Genomic DNA, 18,026 nt, shown 5'->3' on the forward strand with positions numbered 1-18,026 from the left:
AACTCTGTGCCCATTAAACACTAACTACACGTTTCCTCTGTCCCCCCAATCCCTGGCAACCGCCACTCTACTTCCTTATCCATGAATTTATTGCTCTAGGTAGCTCTCATGCAAGTGTGACTGCTCTATTTTACATAGCAGAATGTCTCCAATGTTCGTTTATGGTATAGAGTGGGTCAGAATTTCCTTGCATTTTACAGCTGAATGGTATTTCGTTGTATGTGTATACGCATATACCATATTTATTCATCCATTCATTCGTCAACAGATGCTTGGATTGCTTCACCTTTTGGCTCTTGTGAATGATGCTGTGAACATGGGCTAACAAATATCTCCTGGAGTTTGTGTTTTTTCCTCCTAATCTTTGAATACAGTAAATTTTATCTAGCTACAGTAATCATTAGGGAGGTCATGTGAGTGACACTGTTTTGCTTTCTAGCCTCCTGGTGCCAGTTCAATCAACTTCTCAGATACACAGATGGAAAGCAGGTTGGTGTGTATAATTCTTAGGCCAGTTTTCAGCGTCTCTGCAAATGCTCATCGGGTGCAGCTCGGGCGTCCTGCGGTGGGATCTTGCTCCTCACCCAGGGAGGAGTTCTCTGATCTGCTCCACCAAGGCCTCTAGGAAAGCCTACACCAGTGGTTTGCTACCCTGGCTGAACATTAGAACCCCTGGAGGAAATTTTAAGTGATACTATTTTTATGCCCCACCCTGAACAAGTGGACTCAGAAATTCAAGGGATAGGCCCAGGCACTGTGGTTCTAGGCAGTCCCGTAGGTGATACTCCCATGGAGCTATGTCTCAAGACGTGTGACCACTAAGGATGCCCTCTCTCTGACCCAGGATGGTCCTCGACTTTGGGGACACTCACCTCCCAGGATGAAAGTGTCACTTCCAATCCTTCTCTCCACCTTCCTGCCATGTTGTTTCCAGGGAGTTAAAATCTCTAGGTAAATCCAGAAATAGGGGTTATGGTGGTGGCGGTGGAGAGTATGTTTGCAGCCTCGGCAAGCATCATTCGTACAGAATAGGAACATAGCTGTCCAGTTTTCTGGATTCTGGTTCAGAATAGATAGATGGGGAAGGAGGACTTGGTTCCATGGACCTCCTAGATAGCAGAGGCAGCAGATCCTGGTTAAGTGTTGCTTTTGGTCAAGGTCTAAGTTTTCATCTTTTTTCTATGTCTTCACAGGTGTTTTAGTGAGAAGGTGGCTGAGTTTTCTTCCACTGGAACTGAAAACAACTTGAGTGTGTCTTGCTTTTTTCTTTCATTTCCCTCCTAGGCCAGAGGAGAGGGATTATGGCTAGTCTCCTTGTGTCAGGGATTTTAGTATGGAGTTGGGGGTACAGTGAGTACTTATGGATCAATCAGGAAGGATGGAGATGATGAGTATTGGAAGGACCAGCACCATGTGGAGTTCGGTCAGGACGTTCCTGAAGGAGGGGAGTTTTAAGCTTTGAAGAGAGGAGGGAGAAACACGTTTCTAACCATGGCACCAACCTTTCAAAGGTACAGAGATCAGTAAACCATGAACTCTGAAACAAAGAGGGAGGCAGAAAGGCATATTTCCCAGTTGAAATGGAAATGGGGGGACCTTCGGAGAAATGAAGCTAGCAAGAGAGTTATTTCAGGAAAGGAATCTTGAAACCCAAGCTTAAGGGTTTGGAGCTTACTGGAAGCCACGGATGACTGTGATTAAGAGAGAGACAAGATCACAGCATGGTCAGGGGAGGGGTTCTCTAGTTCGTGTGAATAAATGGATAGATGGATGGATAGACTGATGGGAGGTGGAGAGGTTGGGAAGGAAGGAGAGGACCGATACCACACATCTGTAACCTCCCTGGTTCTCATACTGGTCCACAGAGAGCCTGGGAGCCACTAGAAATAAGGAAGGAGAAAACAGACTGGGAAAGACTGGAACCCTGTATTAAGGAGGCCAGATCTGATATAGATTTTTTCCTTTCCTCCTTCTCCTCCACTTACCATAGTCCATGCAGAAGTATTAATACGTGGCCTGGTTTCCCATGGTACTGCTTACAGCAGAGTCTGCTGGGATGGCCTTTAAGTATCTTTAAAGTGCTGCCATGTTGCTTATATTCCCTAAACCTGTGACATCACCTCTCTGGAGAGGCGAGTTGGGAAAATCCCCATCTGCCTCTTCCTCTACCAACCACAGCTGCCTTTTGCCAAGGGCAGGCATCCAGGCCCCAGGGAGCCGCAGGACCCATCTCTCAAACACATCCCAGACAGCCCAGGAAGGTCCCCAGAAGCCAGCCTTATGTCTGGAATCCAATGGCTAGAGGCTGGGGGATGGAAGAGATGGCTTTTTGTAGTCCCCACCCGAGGATTCCGAGATCGTCACCCACACAGCTGGCCTTCTGCCCAGATCTCTCTAGGTCTCTGTCTTCAGGGGAAGCTCACAAAGTCTATACACAGAGCCTTGTCCCTGCCTCCATCCTGGAAGGGTGGGTAATTATTTCTATATACTGCTGCCGATTAAAACACAAGGAATGACTTGGAGGAATGCTCAGGTATCATCCTTTGATGTATACAAAGGACGCGCCTTCCCTGCCTCCTGGGGTTCTCTTGACAGATGGAGAGAAAAGGCGATTTGGGCATTAGCATAGCCTGGAGAACCAGTTGAAATTGCCTTCGTTTTAATATCCCACCTTTGATCTGTTGCAAGCCTGACAGTGAGAGGGGAAGGATCTTATTAGGAGGCATAAATCAGAACTGATGAAATCACTTTCCCCCAACGAACTCAGACCTTCCCCTGTGCAGGGAGAAGGAAGGGAAAGCCTTGCTGCAGCATGGAGCTTCCCTCCCCCCTTCAGCCAGGAGCAGGGACACACAGATTAACTGAAGGCTCCGTCAACCCCACCCCGCCCCCTGCAGGGAAGCTTGAGTTCTCTAAGCTTCTGGTGGCTCCACAGGGTTCTCTGCTCCCCGTGCTCTCTGTCACCATGGGACCCATCCATCCATCCCTCGTGGACTGTTTTGGTTCCAACTCCCAGGAGTTTTCATTTCTGGACTGTCAGAACTTGTGCCCACCCTGTGAGGGCCTGGTGATGGGTTCTAGGCTAGGACCCAAAGTATGGGACCCAAATGTTGGACTCTGCTGGCAATGGCTCTTGGAGACCAAGCTCTTCATAAGACCTACTCCAACAACATAGAGGGGTGCAGCCATCCTCCTGGGATCTCTGGGAAACTGTCCCCATGGCACTGTCTCTGGGGGCAGAGCTTGATGAACAACCCCCAGGTGAACAGGGCAGGAGAGAAATAAACCCTGGACTCAACGGCAAAAACGTTCTTTGGCTCTACTGTCTATTCACTCTCTGACTTTGGATGCTCACCCCTTTCCTCTTGGCTGAGTGGGGTCCCTTTCAGCTCCATTTCTATGACTGGTCGTCTCTTCTCAGCAGGTAGTACCCTGAGCAGTGCTAGAAACAGTCATGATTTCATAAAACAAACAAACAAAAAACAACCCCACAGATTGAATGCCCACTGTGGGCGAGTTTCAGGGAAAGGGAAGACAAAGTCCATGCCCTCAAGGGGTCTTCCAGTCTAATGAAGAGAAAAGCGATCAAAATGGGAGCTTGGTAAATTTGCTCAAAGGTCCAAAGTTGGCCCTAGCCTTTCTCCCACCTAGACTGATCATCCCTCCCAAGTCTCTCTAGCCCAAAGCTTCTTGCATTCCAAGTCTGTGTCCCATGTCCAGAAGTTTCTCTCAGAAAAGCTGTTCTCCATTTAAAGTCTACTTAATAATACTTGCTGGATTAAAAAATATATTAATTGGCACCTTGTACATCTAAAAAGGAGTATTGTCCAATGGGTAAAATTTTAGTCATCTTAAAATATTTGTAGGTCATGGGGGTGGGGATTGGCTGTCTTAAGCTGCCGCATGACACCAAATGCTTCTAAGTTGGCCTGCCCAGTAAGCCCCTATCTCGGGTATCCAGGGATACAACACAGAAGACTTGTCCAAAGAAGGTATAGACACCCTGAAGGACAGAGCAAGAAAGACACTCCAGGCCTCCCTTTGCAGGTGAAGAAACTGAACCCAGAGAAGGGAAAGAGACCTGTCTGAAGGCAACAGCCCTGTGCACGCAGAGGCACAAGTCCTTTGCCATCCTCCCCTTCCCAACCAGAGTTTTGTTTTTCAATCTCAGCTGAGAAATGCCTACACCTTCTCAATGCCTACAAGTGACAGTTCAGTTTCATAGAGCCCCCAAGGACCAGCACATGTTCTTGCCAACTGCTTATCCCATCTTGCTCATCTTGCTCAAGCCCTGGCTCCTGGCACACGTAGCTAGTTCACTTGTACGTGGGTCAGCACCTTGGCACGCATTCCCCTCTCTGCCGGAGATGCTTGTCCCCTTGTCCCCTTGGTGAAAATTCAGTTACTCGTCAAGGCCCAGCAAAAATGTACCTCTTCCAGGAAAACTGTTCTACCTTCCCTTCCTTGGATGAGTGACTCACACTGTTCTGCACACACTTCTGCTTGTTCCCCCAACTCTTGGTGCACACCCACACGGATTCTCTCTCTCTCATTCTTCGTCTTTCTCATACACACACACTGCATCACAATTGGTATTTTATTTATTCATCCTCATTGCTAGGCTGTAAGCTCCTCCAGGCAGGAACCAACTCTCATTCCATGTCTGTCTCCCTAGTGTCCTGCATGGAGCCTAACTAATTGCTTACAGCCACGTCGTCCAGCATGGCAGCCACAAAGCATGTGTGTCGATGAAAGTTAAATGAATTTAAAAATGCAGTTCCTCAGCCACACCAGCTACATTTGAGTGTTCAGTGCCAAGTGGCTGCCATTTTGGACATTGTGGATATTGAACATTTCTCCCATTACAGAAAGCCCTATTGAACAATAGTATCTTAGAAGAGACTAGAGACCTACAGTCCCCAGGATGGAGGAATCATGGGTCTGGGAAGACCTTAGCTGCCCAGACTACATATACGTCACTGCCTTGCACAGAGAAGATATGTAAAGGGAACATCCTAGAACTGGGCCTGGAGTTCGATCGCTTGGCTTCAAGGCTTGGTTGCTACTTTTAGCGCAGACACACTGTCAACACCTTTCCTGGCTATAGCCCCAAAGTGTCAGCTCTCTCAGAGCCTCCACTGGACTGCTCTCGTTAGCTAGGAAATTTCCTTCCATAGAATAGAAAGAGCCTTTCAGGACAAGGGCTGATGTTCACGTCTTGCTAAGGAGAAGCCTCATCAGTAAACCTGGACTGAGTGATGGCCTCGTGAAGGTGAAGAGCTTTGGATCAGAGGTTGCCTAGCTTCTCCCTTTTCCCTCCCCTGACCCTTTACCATCCTGGGACAGGAGTAAAGGGTGTTGGTTGAGACAAAGTGTGCACTTCCCTACCACTCACCTTCCACAGCCCCCATGAGCTAGGAGATCAGGGTGACGGGGCTGCCTGAGGCCCCCCAGCACATGACCGTCATTGGCAAGATTTCATAGAATTATGCAGCTGACCCTGGACCTGTCATCTGTTCTGCACAGCTGAGGGGCATGAGTTCCTGGTCTGACAGCCTGGGAAAACTAAGCTTGCTTTTCCTTGGTGTCTCACACTTCCCCTGTCTGTACTCTTTCTGTTCTCCTGAGCCCTGTCCTCCAGGAGCCTTCCTTTATCATAGGAGACCATCTTTGGCTTCCGTACTTAGACAGCCTCCCAACTCTTGCACTGCCCTCTGCCTTCACCGACCCCTCCCAATCCAGTCTCAACACAGGAGCCTCAGTGATCTTCCGAAAATGCCAGTTTAACCTGGGAACCACTGTCACCTGCCCCTTTCCAGTTTTGACTGTCTGGTCTCTGGACCTTCCTCGCTTACTTCGACGTCATTGACTATGTTCAGTGATGGTGAGGTACCCCCGCCTTGCCGCCTCTGTGGTTTCTCTTGTGCTGTTCTTTTTTGCCTGTGTCTCTTTCTCTAATACTGCCTCTTCATAAAACTCCTACTCCCCTCTTGGGAGCCAGCTCAAATGTCACCTCCTCTGTGATGTCTTCTGGATTTCCCAAGGAGGAAAGAGTGGGATCCAGCTTCCAGAATATTTTCCATTCACTTGACTGAAGTATGTATAATTGTGAGTTTAAAGCCACAGACGTTGGGGTCAAACAAATGGCTTCGCCTCTGTGTTCTTCCTTTTCTACCTGTAAAATGGGGATAATAAGATTCCTACTCCATCGAACTGGGATGGAGATTAAATATAAAAATATATGTAAAGTGCTGAGCACACCTGGCAATCAGCTAGCTCTCAATAGATGTTAGCTGAAGTTTTTATCCTGTCTTATTAAATAATAAAGTAAATAGTCTGAAAGCTTCTCTGAAGAGGGACTCTGTGTTAGGCATGTTTGAATCCCAGCACAGAGCACAATGCTGGCCTAGCAGTAAGTATTCAGTGAATGTTTAGTGGATTTAATCCAATCCACCGGATTGAATTTTTTAATCCTTTTTGATTGAACTAAATCCAATCCGATTGAATTCTAGACCAAAGGAATGACACTTGGTGATTGAGTTGAGGCTAAAGTAATGAGGGGGCATTTCAGGCAACCTGATGGGTAGTGGGGAGATATTTGGGGGCAGTGGAGACATGATGGCATCCTCAGGAAACTGCAAAGGGCCTTCACAGGAATTAGGCTGTGGTCTCCACAAAGGGAGCTCAGGAGGGTGTCAGCTTGTGCAAAGGTAAAGGCACCTGAGTGTGGGGCCCTAGCTGGTTGAGTCTGACTGGGCCCCAGACGCATGAGCCCTCCCTAAGCAGGGCCAGGGTGTGCTCCTCACAGGAGAGCAGCCCCCTTCCCCGCCTCCACCACACTGTTAGAGCCCCATGGCCCTCCCCGTGGAGGCCGACGCTGGCACTGGCAGCTGCTGCTGGTGCGGGAGGCTGGGGCCTCCTGCCCGTGGAAGGCCTGGGGGTACCTCCTTGCCGCTCTGCAGGTGCCAGCCTGCTCCCTGCTGGAGCCCTCACCTTCCCTGGCAGGCTTTCCGTCAGGGCTGTTGGTCCCTCCAGGCAATGAACAGTTCCCACATGGAATATTTTCCCCACAGAATAACCATTTCCGTAGTGGCTCCTTTTTGTTCTTTCTTCATTTTCAATATCCTCCCCCTTCCACCCTGCCTGTACTCCACCCCAACCACAGCCTGAGACGCCCCTGCCCCCGTGTGGCCCCTATCCTCTCTTTTCTTCTCCTTGCCCTGCCGCAAGTCACCTCTGTTGCCTGTAGCTGGGGAGGGGGCTGGGAGCTTCCAGGTGAAAAGCCAGCCCGTTGACAACTGCACAGTCCTTGTCCTCAAGGTACCTCACCCCCAACCTCTTTCTTATCCTCACACTCACAATTAGGATTTGACAGCGGAAGGTGTGGCCCACAGCTTTTGAGGATTTCTGAGCTCGGGAGCAGGACTGGCTTCCCTGGCGTGTGCCCTGTGCCATTGTTCAGGACCTCGGCGCAGAAGGTTCAGTGCTTGGCTCTTGCCATCTTGAAATTCTTCATCATTTTTGAATAGGGGTTTCCCATTCTCATTTTGTGTCAGGCTCCGCGACTCACAGAGCCCATCCTGCCTAGGAGGGCTGGAATGGAGAGCAGCTTCAAGGAGAGGAGGTAGCTAGGTTGTAGTGGGAGTTGGAGCAGAGGAGCGCCACCAAACTCAGTGACCAGGTCAGGGGCGAGAGGTGGCCAGGGGCTCCCCCTCTCTGAACTTCTGCATTGGAAATGGCACACTGGCCCTCCTTTCCCACTCTGCAAAAACCTGATGGGCTGACGAGGGAAGGGGATACTCTAGAGCCTAAGATTGGCTGGGGACACTTTCTTAGAAATGGGGCCACATCAGGGAGGGGCCCTGTAAACACCCTCTGCCTCCAGATAGATGAAAAGCAAGAGTCTTCCCCATGTCCCCAGCCCTTGGAACCTACTTCAAGCCCATCTGTCTTCATGGATCCTGATTTTCAGCCTCTCTCTACTCCTACGTATCCTGTCCTATAATCACTATGTCTTCTCGTATCATGTGGTTCAGAACTGGAGAGAGAACTCAAGTCACACCTGACCCGAGTGCAATAAAACAGAAAACACCCCCCCCCCTTTTCCTCCCTGCTGTCCTCCTGGTCCTGCCCAGGAACATGTTGACCTTTAGATTCAAAGTCACCATGTGTCCTGGGAGCAGGTACCGGGTGGCAGCTACCTAGCTTAGAGCTTCATGTGAATGATCCCTTTTAAATGAATACCTGGTGACATCCATGCGTCAGCTGGTGATCCACTAGGAGCCCTGAATCTGTCCCTCTAGTCTCATATTTGACTCAGATCTGTTAGGAAATAAGATGGATTAAAGAGCGAAATTCCAGAAAGGGCCCATTAGGTCTGCAAATGCCCTATGGGCTGTAAGGGACTTTGGTTTTCAAATATAAATGTGTTTCCTACAGCTCAGAGAGGTGTATGTCTTTCTGTTCTCCAGTCCTTTTAGGGAAGCCAGGCATTAGAAAGAAATGGAAAGGAGCCCTGAGTTTGAGTCCCAGCCCTGCCCCTCCCTATGGGCATTTTCTTTATCTCTCTGGGCTTCAGTTTCCTTATATAAAATGAGTGAGACTGCCAGCTCCTTCAAGCTGATTTAATGTGATTCTGAGTTTACACTGTTGTTCTTCTGGGTCATTGTCAGTGAACAACTCCTTGCTCTCTAACCTGACTCTCTGCTATAGCCACTTATACCCAGTTAGGTCTTGATCTCATTTTAATTCAGTAGAACAGGGTTCTCATGTCACCTGTCTCCTGGAATGGCCTACACAAATTCTGATCTGACTTTCAGACCACCTTTCCAATGGGACTTGGACCTGGAGGGAAGACACTCCAGCCATCACACACTTTCTCCCCGCCCAGCCTCGGTCCTGGGCTGGGGGAGTCTGAGGAGCACTTTGGCCCTCCAGAGGTTAAGCTGTTTCCCCAGAGCCCCAGCAAGCCAAAACTGGCCTGTGAGGTCCTTGTTAATAATCTGTCCTATTACTGCAGGTAAGAATTATAGTCAGAAATCATTCAAGGAGCCCAGACCCACAAGGGAGAAAGAGAAGGGCTGTTGGGGGTTGTTGATTTTATTCTAGGGCTTAATTGGTATAATTGCTCTTTTCTTCCTGCCAAACCAGAGTCCGTCTGGATTGACTCTCCCACCTGTGGATGGGTCCATTAGTCCCAAGTGGTGAATTCAGGCTGCTTGGAAGCTCCTTTGTCTTCCCTCCCAGATGACATGGGAGCCCGGGCCCATCTGCCCCAGAGGGGCTCCAGGACAGCCTGAACCCTGACTCAAGGGGGTCAGGCAGCTTCTTCAGAGAACACCTGATCCTGCTTGCGGCGGGGCGGAGAAAGAGTACAGGGGACTTCTCAGGGCTCCCCAAGTTTCAGAGGTCCCTGAGGGAGGGAGGGGATGCCTCACAAGAGGGAAGGGGGAATACAGAAGTAAGCACTGCTCCATTTCTTCCCACTCCTCTCTGGGCCCCCTCGGGAGCCCACTTTGAAGGGAGTGTTCTGTCTTCACGGACAAACCTACCAGGAGGACCCATAATTGCCAGATGCCCAGTTCCTCCCTTGGGTCCCCAGGGCACCCGTGGCCAGCCTTCTTGTTAGAAGGGAAGCTAATGCTGGGGCCTCTTATTTGCATTTAACCTCAAAACAGTCCCTGGGGTGGCCAGGTAGTCACACTACAGAGCTGAGGAAGCCAGCCAAAAATGTGAAGAGAGGGCCTTTGTGACTAGATCTTTCTGGAGGCTAAGCCTACACGTCCTCCAAGCTCACAGGAGCCCCCGGGGATAGTGTCACCACATAAAACAGGAATATTGCATGGGACCTACTTACGTTTAAAAAGCTATTCCTTGTATATCTGAAATTCAAATTAAACTGGGCGTCACCCCAAATATTACGGGACACATTTATACTGACAATTATTTGTTTCTTATCCAAGATTCAAATTTTAATGGGCAACATGTATTTTTATTTGCTAAACCCAGCAATCCTCTGCTGGGTCCACATCCCAGCCCAAGTCTGCCTGGCCTGAGTGAAACCCTGGACCCTCTGCTCACCCTAAACACAAATTCAGATCTGACCGATTCTTCATTTGCCAGCTTGCCTGGTTTCCCCCTCTGGCGTGTCCCTGCCCCCAGGTCTCAGGAATCCCGCTGTAGGCACCTTCCTTCCACAGCCCCAGGCATGCCCCACCACATTGCTCCTGGAGATCTGCAAGGCCTCGCAGGAGAGGCCTTCCCTCTAACAGAGCAGAAAGGGGTCTGGCTGTTAGTCCAGGCCATTAGTCCAGGCCAGCCCTCACCTGGGAAAGTATCATCCTGAGCCAGGGCTGTGCTTGGCCTGGCCTCTGGGAAAAGTGGCCCTTCTCTGGCCCTCCCGCCTCTGGGTTGCACAGAATGCAGACAGTGGTCTAATCAGGGCCATAGGTTACATGTGAAAGTGTGCACATGTGCACGTGTGGGTCATGTGTGTGCTCACACATACACGTGTGCATGAGAGGCAGCTTCCAAATGCCCCCACAGCCACAGAGGAAAAGATCGTTTCCCTCTTGCCCTGCCCCAGCGCCACTTCCTGTCTGCCCCAGAGTGCCTTCCCTCTGTCCACAAAGCAGGGCTACTGCCTACCAGGGGCTTGGTCACGGCGTCTGCCCTGTTTCCCAGGCTCCATCAAATAGGTCAGCAAGTTCTTACCTCCCTCCCCCAGTACCAGCATCGCACAGTGGCGAGACACATGAATTTGGGCCCCAGACAACCTGGGTTGGAGCCCCAGCTCTGTGGGTCACTAGTTAAGCGGCCTTGGGCAGCTTAATCTCTCTGTATAATGGGGCTAACCAGAGATTTCTCATGGCATTGCTGCAAGGCACAGATCACATACTGGTCCCTGGCTCTGCACCTGGCATATGACAAGGGCTCGATATGTGGAAGCACTGACTGCTCTTGGTGTCACGGCTGTCACGATAGGGTTGCTCCCAGCCCCAGGCTTTAGAGAGAAAGGGAGCACCCCCCACCTTGGGGACTCCAGCCTCCTGAGTCTCTTAATTCCTCCCCTTTAGGTAGGCAGTTGCAGAGACCCAGGCCCAGGCCTGTCTGATGAGCCAGACCTCAGCTGTCCTCGTCCCCTACATTCAATGGGTTGTTAGGCCTTATCGATTTGACTTCCTAAGGATGTCTGAAATCTGTGCCCGCTTTCCCCATCCACACTGGCCCTCTATTCTCCTGCCTCGGGGCCTTCACTCATGGTACCTCACCTTCCACCTTGCCACCAAGACACTGCCCTCACTGAGCAGAAGGAAGTGGCAATGGCATTCTTATGGGATGCTAAGAAGACTCCTGGCATTGCTGGGTGACTTTATTGTGCCAGGGAGCCTGCCTGCCAGCCTGGTACTGTCCCAGGTCAGGAGCAACAAGAACTACCCCTAGGAGAGGATGCTTTTTGGGACTGGACAGCAGGGTGGCCAATTTCACTTCTCAAGCTTCTAGGGCCATGGCTGTCCCTTTCTGGATGAGGAGGTTGTGTAAAGCAACTATCCCTTTGCTGATCTTCCTGCCTCCAGTCTGGCCCTTCTCCTATACCAACAAGGTCTTCAGAGGAATCTTTTCAAAGGTCTTCAAAGGAAGTCTGGCTAGGTTCTTCCTTTGCTTAAAACCCTTCAGTGGCTGTTTCCTTTAACACAGCGTTGCTTACGAGACCCCGAGAGCTCTGGCTCTCTGCCTGGCTAGCTCACCTTGTACTCTCCCCACATGCTTCCCCTCCCTCCGGCTGCAGCCCTACCTGACCGTTCTCAGCCCTGTACCTTGCTGTACCTCCACCTTCCCACTTGCCTTCCCTCTGCTCAGGATTCTTTTCCCTATCTCCTCCCCTGACCAATTCCTCCTTAGCCACCAGGTCTCTATGTAAGCATTACTTTCTCCTGGAGGCCTTTCCAGATGCCCACACAGGTGTGCTTCCCCTGCCTTCGCTGTCCTGTGAGTACATCTGGCTTGCCCACTGGATTTAAGCTACATCAGGAAGGGCAGGGACATTGTCTTCTTCATAGCTGATGTGTATCCAATATTTTCCAAACCTGTCTGTGCACAGAAACTTCTAGGGTGTTCTTTAGAAACAGATTCCCAGGGACTCCTGGGTGGCTCAGTTGGTAAAGCATCCGACTCTTGATCTTGGCTCAGGTCTTGATCTCAGAGCCATGAGTTCAAGCCCCATGTTGGGTTCCAAGCAGAGCATGGAGCCTACTTAAAAAGAAACAAAAACAGATTCCCAGGTCCCCTTTGGACCTTCTGAACAACACTCTCCTGGGGAGGAGCTTGGGAGCCTGTATTTTCACAAAGTTTCAGCCAGTCAGACCATCAAGAGTATGGTGACCACCATGGACCGACCATATCTGGAGTGATAGGCCTTGCCAGTAGAGGGCACTCACTGAAGGGTGTTTGGTCCCATCCTGCCAGGTTTGATGTGGGTGGGTGGTCTTTCTAATCTCAGCTTTCGAGAACAATCCAGGTCCGTTTGCTTTCCCATCTAAGGTCCCAGCATTGATCTGTTCTCTCCCCTTGGTGGTGAGCCAGGGAGTGTCTCCCAGTGACCCTTAAGACATTTGGCAAGAAGGGCACTGGTGAATTTGCTCAGGGAGGAGATAGAAGCCCAGCAGGACCTTCCTCTGCCCACATCACTTGTTCTTCAGATTCAGGGCTTTGGAGTCCTCTGGCCTTTGTGGACAAAGGCTGGGTTGTCAGTGACTGAGGTGCCATATACGTGTGGGAGAGCCATACCTCAGGGCAGAGCCTCCCCTCAACATAGAAAAGTTCAGGAGGGGGTCCATAGTCTCATGCCAGCTTGTCTGGTCTCTGTGGGACCAGCTACCTAGAGTGATCCGATTTCAGCCCACACTGAAGGCAGAATAGTGTATTGATAAAGGATATCGAGGCTGTCAAAAGCTGACATGGCCTGTCTCCTGTTTGACTGGGCTGAACTTCTAGGTCTTCTAGAATTTGCATCAGAAGTTCCCGTGTCATCTGGGAACCTCTGGTTGTCACACAGACAGGATCACCACCATCTGTTTTCCTGTTCTGAAAAGTAGCCTAGCAAGGACTTCAACTGTAGCATATTAGGGACAATCAATTGAGCAGGAAGCCCTAGGACCGTGGCAGGAGCTTCATCAAACTACTGGGTCCTTGAAGAGACAAGGAGCAAGTGGAGCTGGGGTCAGGGGTCAAGGAGTGGCTTGAATCTTTGGGGAAGCCTTCTCTTTGGCTAGGTCCAGAAGGAGGAGATTTCCCTCTATAAATGGTGGGAATATCCCTACTATATGGCCTTGAACTGGACAGGGTTGGGAAGAATATGTCTCACCCGAAGGAGGGGAGCTATGGCATAGAGTGAGAAGTCTAGGGGTGTGAGGGAGATACTGGTTATCCACAGAGGGGCTATGGGTTCAACATTGGGTCTGAGAGGAAGAGCTGGTGCCATAAGTAGGAACATATGGCATTAAAGGATCAAGAATTATGGGTTGGAATGGAGGCGAAATAGAGGAACTTGAAGAGGCGGGGTATAGGCTAAGTGGCGGCCAAGTCACAGCTGTAGTCCTAGGGTACCTTGAAGGCCCCGCAGGGGTCGGGGCTGGCCCAGCTCAGGTCAGTCCCAGACCGTGGTCTGCATCTTGCCCGGGATTGATCCTTATCCATCCTCTCTTCCACCAGGCGCCTAGATGCCAACCTCATCTCCCTGGTCCCGGAAAGGAGCTTTGAGGGGCTGTCCTCCCTCCGCCACCTGTGGTTGGACGACAATGCGCTCACCGAGATCCCTGTCAGGGCCCTCAACAACCTCCCTGCCCTGCAGGCCATGACCCTGGCCCTCAACCGCATCAGCCACATCCCTGACTACGCCTTCCAGAACCTCACCAGCCTTGTGGTGCTGTGAGTGCTGTACTGCCCCCCCTCCCCCAACTCCCAGCTGGGTCCTGCTGGGGCTGCGTGTTTACTCCAGAGCTGGGTTGGAAGTCTGGATAGCTCTGCTCTTCTCTGCATGGTACTGAACCTTCTGGCCTCAGTTTCTCCTTTTTAAACTGAGGATGATCATCCCCTGTTGACCCCATGGGGATTATCATGAGGTCAAATGACAGTAGAGCTATAGAAGTGCTTCAAGAAGCCAAAACACCATGATCAGAAAACGGGAATTAAACTACTAGTTTTTCGCTATGCAAATATAAGAACTATACCTAGCTGATTGGAATATAAGTCAACAATCTATTAAGCGATTTCTACCACATTCAACAATTGGGTGTTGCAGTCTTACGCTTTGGCACAGGGATAGGATAAATTCATATCATTTCCCAGACTCTGAGAAGCAGAGAAAAGCCATCACTCGTAATTAGACAGCAAAGCCCCGTCAGGGTAATTACCTGAGAGATAGTATCCCTGGCAGGAATTGGGGACCGGGGTTACCTCTGCCTCCCCAGTGGGAACTTTGGAGTGCAAATTAGCTCCCAGCTAATTGCTATGAGTGATTGGAAGTTCATAGGGTAATTACTAAGGGCTTGGAGGTCATGTGTAATTGCTTTGGGTTACACGCTAATTGCTGCGGGAACATATGCGTTAGTGACTCTGCTAAACGGCAACTTGCCTCCCTGGCTTTTGGAAATCTGGTGTGATTTTCCAAACCCGAGCATAGATGAGGTGTAGGTCCATCTAAAAGCTGAACACTCAGGCACCAGTTTGTTTGTCTAATCCTATGTCCTGGGAGACTGGAAAACCAAGAGGAGCATCCTTACGGATCACGTCCTTTTATCAGGATGGCCATTCCATCCCTGCTTCTGGGGGCCAGTGGGGGTATTAATAGAGGGTGAACAGAGCAAGGTGACTGATGCTCATTTTGGTGACAGCCCAGTGATACCCTGAGGGAATGGGATCAGATCGTCATGGGAGACAAGACTGGGAAAATGAGGGCCACATGAGGGGTTCCAGACAAATGAGGAGCAACAGGTGTTTCCAGAACCCGTATGTGGGGTTCGAACAACAGCTGCCCTCCAGGGGCTGACAGTCTAATTGAGAGAGTGGACTAAATAATGGAAAAAACAGCTGGTGATGTACTGTACCTTATGCCAAGATAGCTGGTCACAGATACAGATCCATGCAGTGTCAGAAACCTGGGCCGATGGGGAAGGCTTCATGGGGAAGTTGGGGTGGGTCCTGGGCGTGGGAAGATGAAGAACAGGCAGGTGAAGACCAACAGTGTTCCAAGCGGTGTCATAGAAGTCCAGCTGTTTGGTGACAGTGAATAGGCTAGTCTGGTGTGAGCAAAGGATCCTCCTGCAGAATATGGCTGGGAAGGTGGGTGAGGGGACTCAGAGTCCGAGCAGGGTCTTTGGCTTTTGTCGGTCAGGGGGAAAGGGAAGCTTGAGGGTTTTCAAGTAAAGATGAGCAGGGGGATATTTCAGGAAGGCTAGTTTGGAGGATGGGTGGAAATAGGGGACAGGTAGAAGGCTCTCGTCTATCGGCCGAGGTCTAGTATAAGGGGTGGGAGAAGGAATGGAAGGGAAGACATGACTGTGAGGGATGTTTTAAAGGAAGGATAAATGTGATCTAGGAAAGACCGGGAGGAAGGGGAATCAAGAATGACTCCAAAGTCTGGTTGGGAACCAGGAAATTGGAATGCTAGGCCTGCTGCATATCTGGCGGGGGGTGGGGGGGACTCCACTGGGCAAAAGGAGGGGCAAGAGAAGAAAACCTACCAGGGCAGAGCAAAGCTCAAAGGGAATTGGTCCCTTTACCTGGAGCAGAACCAGAAACATGACTTCTCTGTCCTGCTTCCAACTCACCAGGACCTGGGAGGGAGGAGAAGTCTGGAGGAAGCTGTCCAGGGGAACAGGTATAAAAAGACCCAGGAGGCAGATAAGGAAGACTGAGGATGATAGGAAGTAGGAAAGTTTGATTAAACCCAACTGCTGCGTAGGAGTCTGTCTGGCAGCATAAACAGACAAGTGAGGTGGAGGAGAAGGGGCTTCTGTGCAATCCAAACCCAGTCTGCTTTGATCAGGCTGCTGTGAGCGTGTAGACCTCCTTTGCCCACTGCTCTGATGTTGGTGGGACCCCCAGGCAGCACTTAACTGGCTGGGTTAAGTGCAGATCTTGCAAACATGCAAATCTTGTCTCTTCATCTGAACTAGAAGCCCCAACACCCTGCCCCAGGCTGGGCTGCTAGAGGCACCCAGGATGCCCGGGGCTGAGTGAGTGGTTTGGAAGAGGGAGTCGGAACCCTGGAGCTGGATATTTAGGAAGCTGAGATGGTGTAGACCAGAGTTGCTGGGGGAGGAGGAAGGGGCTGGAAAATGGAAACAAGAGTCCAACAGGACACAGGAAGAAATGGTTAAGTTTGGTGACAGTCAGGATACAAGCATCAGGCAGTAAGGAAAATCAAAAGCCCTTGTTAGGGGAGAGAGTATATTCCCGGAAGGCTACGTTTTCCCTGTCAAATCCAAAGTTGCCTATGGCAGGGGCCTGTCTCCCAGTGGAACCGGGGAGGTGGACAAGGATGGGGAAGACTTACAGGACCCACAACTCTCAAGACCCCTATTTCTATCCATGTGTGCTAGATGGGGCCTTCCTGTCACTTTGGTATTTGAACAACATTTTGGAGGCCTGTGTGATTTCCTCTCCTTGTAAGAGATTTCCTTTTTCTGCCTGAAGAGGCTTCTTAATTCTTGAACTTTACTAGCTTAACTAGAATATGTCATGGTGTAAAATATTCTGTATCTGATTTTCCGGAATATTGTATGCCTGTGAGCTGCAGATTCTATGCTTTCTCCACTAGAGAATTTTCATCCATACTCTGTGTTTGAAAACATCTTCTGTCTCGTGTTTGGGTTCTCTCCCTCAGAAATGTCAATTACCCTTGTATTGAATCACCTTTATGTCTTCTCCATCTATTCACTTCTGTTCTAACCTTTTGTCTCATTCAGCCACATTCACCATGATTATCTCAAGCTTTTTCTCTGATACCAGTTCATTTCAGGCAGCACTGACCCTGTTTCTTGGCTCAAGTTTTTAATAGTGTAATTTCGGTTCTCAGTATTTTTGTTGCCTACGATGTCATTTTCTCTTTCTTTCTTTCTTTTTTTTTTTTTAAGATTTTATTTATTTATTTGACAGATCACAAGTAGGCAGAGAGGCAGGCAGGCGGGGGGAAGCAGGCTCCCCACCAAGCAGAGAAACCGATGCGGGGCTCGATCCCAGAACCCTGAGATCATGACCTGAGCTGAAGGCAGAGGCTTTAACCCACTGAACCACCCAGGTGCCCCTTCTCTTTCATTTTTAAAACTTCATTTTGGAAATACTGTTTTTTTGTTTTTGTTTTTGTTTTTGTTTTTAAAGATTTTATTTATTTGACAGAGAGAGATCACAAGTAGGCAGAGGCAGGCAGAGAGAGAGGAAGTGAAGCAGGCTCCCCACCAAGGAGAGAGCCCGACGCGGGACTCGATCCCAGGACTCTGGGACCATGATCTGAGCCAAAAGCAGAGGCTTTAAACCACTGAGCCACCCAGGCGCCCGGAAATACTGTTTTTTGAGTTTGTTTTGTAGCAGGAGGCCATGGTGGTAATTTTCCTTCTGTGTCTCATCCATTCGTTGTTTTTTTTTTTTTTTCTTGGCTTGAAAGTTTACCTGCCTTTGCACCTTCTCTTCTCCCCGTCCTCGGTCTCCCTGGTGCATCCATAATTGCCATGCGATTTCTTTGTTCTGGCGTATGCATGGAAAGCTGTCTCCTTGTTCTAGCTGTGTCATCTGGGGAGCCCCTGGTTCTCCCCTTCTAGCTGTCGTTTGTGGGCTATTGTGGGTAAATGAGATTCCATCTGCTTTTCTGTGCCCCAGCGGCAGGGTGAAGGTAGGGGGAATGTGCTCTGAGGGGGAGCCCAGCCTTTGTCAGGCAGCCGGGGCTCTGCTGTATCTGCAGGTTTAGAGTGTTAAATGTGTGAGTTCACTCCCTCCACCCAAGAATTCCCTCGGGCTTCAAGTCATTTCCT

General features: G+C 50.0%; 1 protein-coding gene across 1 annotated transcript in view; it reads left to right on the plus strand.

Annotated features, from left to right (window-relative positions):
• Positions 1-18,026, plus strand: part of LGR6 (leucine rich repeat containing G protein-coupled receptor 6) — a 116,369-nt gene that overhangs the window by 60,818 nt on the left and 37,525 nt on the right. The window contains exon 5 of the mRNA XM_059414077.1: positions 13,711-13,926. Within this exon, the coding sequence (XP_059270060.1) occupies positions 13,711-13,926 (216 nt within the window). The remainder of the gene's footprint in view (positions 1-13,710; positions 13,927-18,026) is intronic.

The sequence above is a fragment of the Mustela nigripes genome, chromosome 10 (assembly GCF_022355385.1).
Source record: "Mustela nigripes isolate SB6536 chromosome 10, MUSNIG.SB6536, whole genome shotgun sequence".
In the NCBI taxonomy this organism is placed as follows: Eukaryota; Metazoa; Chordata; class Mammalia; order Carnivora; family Mustelidae; genus Mustela; species Mustela nigripes.